Source organism: Perna viridis, chromosome 15 (genome assembly GCF_037379345.1).
Source record: "Perna viridis isolate PV_CMFRI_1.1 ecotype Kerala chromosome 15, ASM3737934v1, whole genome shotgun sequence".
Classification (NCBI taxonomy): Eukaryota; Metazoa; Mollusca; class Bivalvia; order Mytilida; family Mytilidae; genus Perna; species Perna viridis.
Window position 1 is genome coordinate 19562106 of NC_142459.1, and position 10663 is coordinate 19572768.

The 10663-nt window shown below is 35.0% G+C and overlaps 1 protein-coding gene across 1 annotated transcript; it reads left to right on the forward strand.

Annotated features, from left to right (window-relative positions):
* Positions 1 to 5162: 5162 nt before the first annotated feature.
* LOC148597368 (tissue inhibitor of metalloproteinase-like) lies at positions 5163 to 9765 on the forward strand. The gene is made up of 6 exons (XM_088563517.1): positions 5163 to 5261; positions 5938 to 6058; positions 6340 to 6437; positions 7059 to 7155; positions 8617 to 8747; positions 9484 to 9765. The coding sequence occupies exons 2-6, from the start codon at positions 5941 to 5943 to the stop codon at positions 9703 to 9705; spliced, it is 666 nt and encodes a 221-aa protein (XP_088419643.1). The 5' UTR covers positions 5163 to 5261; positions 5938 to 5940; the 3' UTR covers positions 9706 to 9765.
* Positions 9766 to 10663: the final 898 nt, after the last annotated feature.

The following is a 10663-nucleotide window of genomic DNA, read 5'->3' on the forward strand; positions in this document are numbered from 1 at the left end:
GAGATTAGCCATTTTTGCAGTATATGCTATCATTAGTACATCGCTTAGGGCAATTGTAACTCACACTTCAGTTTTTGTAAGTTGCTTTGTGTTTATATGCATTTACGTTGAAGATACGTATGCGCTCATATCATGCATATGACGGTGACGCAGGTACTAGTTCTAGACATACACCTACAGGGGTCTTGTTTTCGCTTGACAAACACGGAAACAAGTACATTTCTGCGACATTATCCGGTCTTAACTACATTCAAGCAAATAATGAGACAATTCCTATTCTATCTGAGCATATATTAATTATTAGCGGACGCATTACTTAACATCGAACTGAGTAAAAATTCAAATGACAAGAAAATAAGTAACTGTGAAGTTGATTAATAAAAAGGTTATATACCCCGTTGTGAATGATAATTTACGTAGATCACCACGTGTACATCTGTCGATGGATCGGATGAGCAGCATTTTTTGTTTCATATCCCTTTCCATGTTTGCACTTTTAGAAGAGTGCGCACACTATGAACTGAGCAGCAATTGTATTTCTGGTTGTCTTCTAACCATATTCTACGTTCAATAAAAATACTTAATATAGATCAATTGAATTGTACCTTACATATATTTATGGCCAATTAAAATAATACATTGGTTTTTAGGCCCTCCCTATTTCTTTTGAAGTTGATTTTCCATTCTATCACAACCTCAATAACATTACGATAAAATAAAAAAACACTTCTTCGTCGTCATTTTTTTCCACCAATACCCAAATTCACACCATAACGTCTTGGCAATAACAATGTAAAAAAAAGATATACCAGAGTCCTCCCTCGCTGTCGTGATAAATGGCACGGGATCCAAGAAATTGTCTTTGAATGTCCCTCTATTATACATACACGTATTATTATACATTTGTACCATCGCTTTGCTGGAGGTATACACGTATGATGATAAAACTGTCCGTCCTTAGTTGTTATCCGCTACTCCTTCACAATCGCTGAATTTAAATTCAATGAAAATTTCACATACGACCTATAGCATGATGTCATTGTGACCTCGTATTTTGCAATATCAATCGGATCTCAGGCCATGGACTAGCTGTCATTCAACGACCGGTGTTGGGGGTGAGGTTCCACTACAATTGCTTACTTGATTCACAGCCACTTGATTATTTATGAGCAACTCGGTGTATTTTTTTTTGTAATGCAGAGGACGCTTGCCCTACCGGTGCACCTGGTCCATGCTCCCACCTTTTAGTAAAGTCTGGGTTGCTCATTTGCCTTTGTTACTTTTTATGTATGAATTTAGTTACTTCATGTTCTTTGTTGTGTATGTCTGTTTTCCATGTCTGGTCTTTGTCCCTGGATTACATTCTTTTGATTGCCGCTATAAGCTTGGTTCCCTTGATTACTCTCTTAACAGAGATTTTCATAGGAATACAATATTGTAGGATATAATTTTAAATCTGTACGTCACCAAACTTTTTTCAACTCGTGCAAATGTTCTAGATTTTTTAATAGTTTTAATTTCCTTAATTCGGGTCCTCACAATCTTTCATTCTTCCCAGGAAAACTTGTACATGTTTCGGCAAAATGTCGCCTACCTTAATAAATTAATTGAATTTATGTTGTTGTTTGTTGGAGAAAAGATATTAAAAATAACTGCTCACATCATGAAATCATGTAAATGATAAGTACGAAGTACCTTACCATCTGGTACATATAGTTGAATCAGTCAGAAATCAAAGTGCCGAGCAACTGAGTCTAGGATGACCAGAAATATTCATGTAATCATGTAACCTAAATAAATCGACCAAAACATAATCATTTTAAAGAATATGTTTTGTTTAATGCAATACATTTTAACACTGCCAGGTTACTAATGTATTTTTGGATCTATTTTAGAAATAAGCATAAAACTTCACCTTGTTTGTGCTCACTTAGACAGTGAATTGCTTTTGTAGTTATAGATTAAATGAACCAATATGTCAATATTGTTAATTTTCAAACGGAATTTACAAACATGTGTCATTGTTGATGTTGTCTAGATTTCTGTATCGGTTTTTACAATAAGTGATTACATTTCTCCAGGAATTATTTCATTCAAATCCTTACCTTTGAAACAGAGACATTGCCTATGTCCCTGCTTTGATTCATACTAATTTAATAATTCGAATATTTATTTTCAATTTTTAATACGTCACTGTTTGCTACATGTATGTTTACTATTTTATCTTATTAATGTATATGTACATGTACATGTGCATGTATAGTTTCACACATACATGAACACATTGCTTTTAAATTCCTAGGATCAAACACATGAACTGCATAGGATATACACTATACATGTATTTAATAGTACAATGTGTATAAACTATGAAAATAACTTTTCAAAAATACCTGTAATTTACAAAACTGTCAATTTATCAGAACCCATCTCGCAGGGGCGAATTCAGACACTTTGAAAATGAGGGGTGCAAGCTGGGGTTCAACAGAAAAAAAGGTCGGGTGTTAGGACATTATTTGCCTTTTTTCAATTTTACAAATGAAAATTACATGTTTTCCAAAAAAAGGAAGAGTGCCAATCCCCTGCACCGTCCCTGATACGCCACTCTAATCATAGACATTAAAACTACACTTACAACACAAATTATTGTACATTGCAGCTCCGAAAATCCGTCATTAGGAGCTCCCGACATCCCCAATCGAAAGATCGAACCATTTTAATTTCTAGCAGGTGGGTAGGTGCATGGGAATTTTATAGACAAAAATTCTATATAATCTAGAGGCTCAAGAGAGCATGAATCGGTCACCTGGTTAACCATTTGCTTATTTGAAAAACTTGAGGAATGAGACAGGCTAAGTTAAAATCAACTAAATTGTCAATTGCAAGAAATGCTTTTCATAGCATTTTCATGGCCTGAACCAAAATTTTGCTTAAGGCAACAGTTTTTGAATTTTTTTCAAAAACCTGTCTTATGACCCCTAAGTTCCATTTTTAGTATAGGCAGCCATATCTATTCACGGATTAAAAATCACAAGTCTTAAATGGTTTTAGAGAAGAAGATGTTCAAAGTTGTACATGTGAAAAAAAAAAAAAAAAAAAAAAAAAAAATTTCAGGGGTCGTAACTCCTACATTAGTCAATGAATGGTTTTGAAAATTCGGCATAGGTCCATCCCATGATGCTGAACAATAATATCCTATGCCAGAAATTTGCTGAAGGCAACGGTTTTTGAGTTATTTGCAAAAAACTGTAATCTGACCCCTATGTTCTATTTTTAGTAACAACGGCCATGTCTTTTTCATGGACCAAAAATCCCAACGGTCGTTTAGTGCAGAACACCCTACAGAACAATCATGCCAAGTTTTAAATCTGTCAGTCTACGACGACGACGACAGTCGCCAAATGATGGCATAAGCTCACCTGGCCTTTGGCCAGGGGAGCTAAAAAATGAATAAATCCTTATTTTGCCAGAATCTTGAGAGAAAAAAATTGTCTTGCCCACATTTTTGACCATGGGACAAAATAACAATTTTTCAAATACAAATTTAAACTTTCTTGTCGTGAATATTTACATGTTTTTGTCGAAGAACATTATAATATAATTCGTGAAAAATCGCGTGTTTAAAACTGAGCGAAAGTAGATTGATCACAGAAACCCGCAAAAAAAAAAGACGGCGCGAAAATTTCTCGGTTTATAGCTGCATTCAATAAATGGACTGCGAATCAATTATAAGCGACAGATTATAAATTTCTGGCTTGCATAAAAAAAATTAGCCCGCCCAATACAAAGATCGAATGACCCTTGATTAAAGTAGCATGAGTTTTCACGTCAGTACATTGTTTCACTGATATCATGAGCCTGACGTAGCGCCCGACACAGTACCAGACCTTTCGTTTCTGATATTACTAGAAAGCTTACCAAGTAAATATACCATCTGCTGTTAAACAGAATGAGTATATGGATATAGATAAGTATGCATACTGATATGATAAAATACTCAATGTTATTAATACCATACTGTCTGTTCAGCTTTGTTTATTTTATTTTTGCATATTATAACTAATATATTGAATCATATCCATCATTGTTTGGGGAGAAAGAAGGTGAGTACACCTAAAATAAAAGCACTCTGTAAGCTAACTGAATGTTGATATTAAAATACAGCGAGTGATATAGTTAACTTCGGGGAACAGAGTTGGTCTTCACATAATTGAATAACCATTACTTGGTGAAATTCCTCAGGTACATGTAGTTAACGTGCAAATTTACGAGGACATGGATTAAAACTTCTACTCTGTGTCTGATAGAAAGTTTCAATCCCTGTGTCAATTGTTCGAATTGGAAAAAAAGTTTGAGATAATGATCAAGGTAGTCTTGCAATGGAAAGAGTAATCAAGGGAACCAAGGTTATAGCAGTAATCAAAAGATTGTAATCCAGGGACAAAGACCAGACATGGAAAACAGACATACACAACAAAGAACATAAAGGAACTAAAATCATACATACAAAGTGACAAAAGGAAATGAGCAACTCGGACTCCACTAAAAATTGGGAACATGCACCTTGCACCAGTAGTGTAAGCCGGAAGAGATAGATATTCTGTTCCTGATCTACATGTATGATCCAAGGATGGCACAAAGTCAGTAATAGCTTGCCCGACATGCACTAAAATAGGTGGAGTAATGGTCGAGGAAATCAAGGGGCAACCAACTCTATTCCCTGAAGTTAACTATGTAACTCGATGTAATATTTTCTACTATTGTTAATGCCCCGTTTAAAAAAAAAAGTCTAACGATGTCTCTCCTACAGCTAATTTCAATTCTTCGTTAAGTTAACGAAAAATTCGTAAAATCTTAAATATTGGTCAAGGTCTGTCCGCCTGTTATCCCTCACACCTGCTGAATTATTTTTGTAATCGAAAGCATTAGTTAAACATATAATTCGTCATTGCCTTAATAGAATGTACATGTATAGGTTTTGTAGGAGGTACTCACTTTGAATCCTCAACTTAATGAATTTCAAATATTGAAGTTTATGAATTAGTTTTTTCTTTTCTTAGACAAACTTCATTTGTTAATTTAAGAATGTTTTTCCTTATCACAAATGACGGAAATGAACATAAGTTATTTACGTATTTAAAAATCGAGCAATACGGAAAAGAATAACCCTGACAAGATGTGACAATTTCAGTTGCATTAACTTGAAGCATTTCATTTTACTCGACTGAACGTATCTCCTTCATTTCATCACTCATTACAAGGTAAGTCTTTACAGAAATAATTTTTAACATAATTAGCAGCAGCATATCCAGGGGTTGGGCTTGTGGTGTATTAACACCCATTTGTTGAAAAATTTGGCACAAATGAACAACCCCCTTGTAATATTTATTTTGCCACTGATAAGCTAATTACACATTCAGTTATTGTCCAAAACTTTAATGAAAATTCTTCGCCAGTTTATCAAATTGATCAATTCTTTATTACGCTTTACTCCGTATATTTTGTTAGGTTCTCGCGGCGATGCGTTACTATTATTATAGAACAAATATCGTCTTCTATATGCAGCTCGAATTTCACTGAGAAACCTTCTTACAAAAACGTGATGAAAGAATTCATTTGCATCTCCAAAGGATTCTGTTAACTCTGTTAACTAATTTGTATACAAAATTGAAAATTTGTTGTATGTTATAAATTTTGTTAATCTGAACTCATTTTTGTTGAACAAAATTCACTTTTGTCTGTGCAAAATTGAACTTTGAGTACAAAACCGCAAGAGTCCCATTCGGCGTCCCGTACTAGGAAGTCTCGCCCGTTATTCGAGACATTACACATAACAAATCGACGGAAAATCATCACCAGTAATAATTTGAGTACAAATAGCTCCACTTCTTTCATCATATTAATAAATGATAACTTGTTTCTAATTTGTATCTACAGGAAATGGGTTTCTTTAATATAGTCGTCGTCGTCGGTTTGGTACATCTGCCAACTGGTGTTCAGGCCTGTTCATGTGTACCAGTGCATCCACAAGATATTTTCTGTGATCCTAAACGATTTGGTAATTTCTCATTAATAAGAATCCAACCATTTAATTATTAAACAATGTCCAAATTTACTTTAATTAATATTCATTTATGTTTTTTTTTATCTATATAATGATTCTCATTTTTCATCTAGACGGTTTTATTTTGGTTATAGGAAGATTGTTTGTTTCTACACACAGGAAGTCGAAGGTTCCCCACCCAAATGTAAATATATTTGATCCACATAAGTTCACATGGTTACTACAATATAATCATCAAGTAGTGTCAACAAATTCCAAATCCTGTTACTTTGTAGTTATAGCGGTGTATGTGAAGTCGTCAACAGTCATACCGGGGCAGTTTCCTGGTGCCGGCTTTCGGAAGATTACTGTCAATGTGTTGGCTGATTTCAAAGTAAGAAATTAATACATGTGATGCATATATTTCCTTAGTTATCCAATCAAGCTACAGTATGATATTTTTTTTCTATAATACTCTTCATAAATAAGTGTCAGAACTTAGATTTCTTCCGGAAATGACCATTTGAGAGTTGAGACGATCAGTGTAAGACGAGGTCACGTGCGCTCTTCTTAACTCGTTCTCTTAATCAACGAAATGTCTTAAAAGCATCACAGTCAAAATTTGGTATAATATTTATATTATGTTTTCTGAAATGGCGGCACTATTTAAAGTAAGCGAACCAGATATATGTATTTTCACGGAAGAAATATATACTTATACAGATAAAAAATCAGGTTATCTTTCTCTCGTTAGAGAAATTCTTGGTCTTTTCACTAGTTCCGCTATGCTGCAAAATGACTTGAAATTGGTTTTTGATCTTCACTCTTGTAAGAACATATTACTTTTGAATCAAGAAGTTCTGATTATCTTTCTGTCGAGGTAATTTCAAAATATGAAATCGAAATTGAAGCATGACCATCACCAAAATAATAATAATAATAATAATAATTTAAGACTTTCCATGCTGGAGACCACTTGAACAATTACAGTATCTTTTTTTTTCAAATCTTTAAGAACATGGTTCCTAGTGGCGACATTGTACTGACCACAGCCGAACAGAGTGCAACATGCGGTGTGACCTTAGAATTAAACAAATGCTATGTCGTTTCCGGTAAGATAATAACACATAATCATGCTCAAAATATTCAAACGAATTTCATCAAATGTACGTATAAGATTTTGTTACAGAGTTAAAGCGTAAAACTTATAAGGCATATGTAAGAACTATTTTACCAATAACCACAGATCCACTATACAACAGCCTACAGACACGCCATACAATAGTCTCAGATACACAATATCCCCGTGCAGGTCCGGGTGTTAAAAGAATAGGCCTGCAGCAGCGCAAAGCTTGTCGTATAAGGCGACTAAATAGTGCTCAGAAACCTAGCCGGGGGGCTAGGCGCTCTGCCCACAGAGCAACTGGGATGTGTGCCCCAGGTGGTGGAATAGGGTACCCCTGGCGTGTTACATGCTGGGGTTGTCAGGCTATAATACGCAAAACCTGACCGCAAACCATAGTGGTGCACCGTGTTGGGAAAGATGCCACGTTCCTCGCACGTTCAAGAACCCTGCTGTGGTATTCGATAGGAATAGGAACCTTTGCGCTCCGCCACAGGAGGCTAAATTGCCCGACCTTACCCACCTCTCCCTATTTCCAGTGGCAATCAAAATTTGTCGACCCCATTGTCCTTGTGTCCCATCCCTTTTTCATTTCGTCATCATTTCATGTTCATTTTATCGTCAATTTCATGTTCATCGTCTGAATATAGCTGAAATATTGCTGCTCGGACGTTAAACCCCAACAAACAAACAAACAAACAAAAAATATACAACAGCCTACAGACACACCATTCGATATCTAGAGACACACCATTCAGTAGCCTACAGGCATACCATTCAATACCATGCAATCACTGTGCAATGTTTAATACGATTATTTCAATCAATAATGATGTAAGACAAATATGTTTTTTTTTTTAAATAATTTTGTGTTACAATAGAAGACATTATAGGTTCTTGTCATAGTCACTTTTCTTGTTTTATGTGCTACATATACCTTTAAGGACTTGAACCACACAGTGTATGTTTAAAGGACAGGAAATAGCAATTGTCCTAATAGTGTATGATACTTTTTACATGAAACATGTACATTGTTTAATGCCCTGTAGAAAAACATAATGAAAAAAAAGAGCTCCAGTAATTGTACGTAAATGAAATAGAAGTTACTTCAGTATAATTAAAATTTTGTTTTTTTAGCCTGTGCTCAGTTGACTACGAGTTGTCTATGTTTGAAAGGTTTGGTAGGTTCTATCAGTAATGGACCCTCATTGATTTGTTGGAAACTTCATCTTTTGTAGGTTCTATCAGTGATAGACCTTCTATGATATACTGGAAACTTCATCTTTTATAGGTTCTATCAGTGATAGACCTTTAGAGATCTTTTGGAAGCTTCATCTTCCGTAGTTTCTATCACAGATGAACCTTCAATGCTCTGTTGGAAGCTACATCGTATGTAGATTCTATCAGAGATTGACCTCCTGTGATCTGTTTGAAACTTCATCTTTTATAGGTTATGTCAGTCCAGGACCTCCTGTAAATTACAACATCAACTCATGTGGATTCATTAAGAAATGTAGCCAGGTGACATTCACTCAATGGTCTGGTTTCTTTGGAGAGTACAAAAAGTACTGCGGATGTAAAGTATGGCTAGCAATAATTTTCATGGGATGATGGCTTATATCAGTTATTAATATAGATTGTTTTCGTTGTGTAATATGTCACAAGTTTTCTGATTTCAATTGGATTTTTAAAACGGATAAAAACCAAATGCTTGGCACTTAATTTTCCACAGCACAGAACATCGTTTTATCCCTCTAGTTTGTAAGCAACTGTGTCTAGCACCTGATTGTTTCCACACCCAAGAACATGTTTAATCAATTATGGGATCAAAAGTATTTGCATTATTTTTGTTTATGCTATATAGGTATGTAACAGAGAACAATCTTGTCATATGTGATCACTGCTTTAAGAGGAGTATTGATTCTTTACTCCAGATAACCGTGCCTAATATATGTAATGTTGTTATAATACACCGGTATTGCATAGCTCAAAGTAGAACTACCATTTTATTTTAAGGGATGTTACATGTACATGTATATAGTCAGACGAAATTTAATATAAAAATAATGGTCCAAGTTTTTTTCTGAAAATAATTGGAGACTGGCTGTAAAGAACAAATTGAAAAGGAAGGATCTCTAGTTAATATTTTTACGAAAATGTCGCACTGAGGATAGAAATGTCATCCTAGCCCTATAAAAAATAAATGGCTGCCCCTTAATCATATATATGTGAAATTAAAACAAAAGGGGTGCGCAGTCCAGTTGATTGACATTGACACAGAATCTCATGGACCAATTGTACTTCATACTACTTTCAGATTGGTGCTGATACACAATATGCCTGCTCGTTTAAATCTTACGACATCAGATGTCTATCCAACAATGCCATTTGCCGTGGCCGTTTAGGATGTCCACTTAGGAAAAGCCAATACAAGAAGCGATATACGTACAGATACAGATATAGGCAGTGTCGTCATCCCTATGTAAGGAATTGTCACTGGTCTATAGCTGCTAACCCAGCCGGAAATTGTCGTAGTTAATTACCTAAACAGCCATGTGTAGTCTAGAAGGCTAGAGAAATATTAAATATATGAACACCAGTTCTAGAAGTTTTATTTATTGCTTCCGTCATTTGGCTTTCCATTACATTTTTTATTCAGAAGGGATTTGTATAATTATTACTATTTAACATTAATCGATTGATCAACCTCATCGGGTAAATACAAAAACAAAATCAACATAAACAATGTATCTTTAAAAACTGCAACTGATACCAAAAATATGTTTTGATTTTACCAGTTGGCTCGACGAGCTCTACAAATGTCGCATTAAACAGAGTATGTCAATCGGTACATCCTCGGCCAATCCTGGCAGTGATCGGAATTATCGTTGATCCCGAGATTGGCCGAGAAGTTGCGATTGCAGAATATGTATGTTTGTATTTTACCACAAAAAATAATCCCAAAAATTACAGTTAAGATAGAGCTAGTACTGTGACTTTATACTGTACATTCGTACAGTACACATGTTTACTATAATTTGCCGGATTTCTTTTGGCAAAATGTTTTGTAATCTCAAATTAAAAAAATATGTCAGTTATCAAAATAAAGAGATCCAGCTACTGGTAATTTCTATTATGATGAACAAATAGGGTCCAGATGTCCATGAGATGTAATGCTATGGCATGACTTCCGTTGTCGTCTGTCAACTACATCCTAGATGACAAAAAACGCCTACTCTGAAACCATTAGCCGAATCATTAAAAATGACCGATCTACATGTACATACAGCTAATTAGCAATAGCATTACATCTCATGGACATCTGGACCCTATTTGTTTATCATTTAGAAGTTAAACGCATTTGGCCGAAATAAACAAAGAAGTTTATCGGTCATTAGCGGATTCACAAAAAAAGTTGGAGTGGTCATTTGGCAATCGACTTAATTTTTTTTTACCTTGCTCGTAAAGGCAAGTTTGAACTGATGTCATAATGAGAG

Excerpts from the sequence above, each read along its gene's own strand:
- LOC148597368 (XM_088563517.1), top strand. The coding sequence starts at position 5,941 with ATGGGTTTCTTTAATATAGTCGTCGTCGTCGGTTTGGTACATCTGCCA. Across the intron at positions 6,059-6,339 it reads CTGTGATCCTAAACGATTTG|TTATAGCGGTGTATGTGAAG; the intron begins GTAATTTCTCAT and ends GTTACTTTGTAG. Across the intron at positions 6,438-7,058 it reads ATGTGTTGGCTGATTTCAAA|AACATGGTTCCTAGTGGCGA; the intron begins GTAAGAAATTAA and ends CAAATCTTTAAG.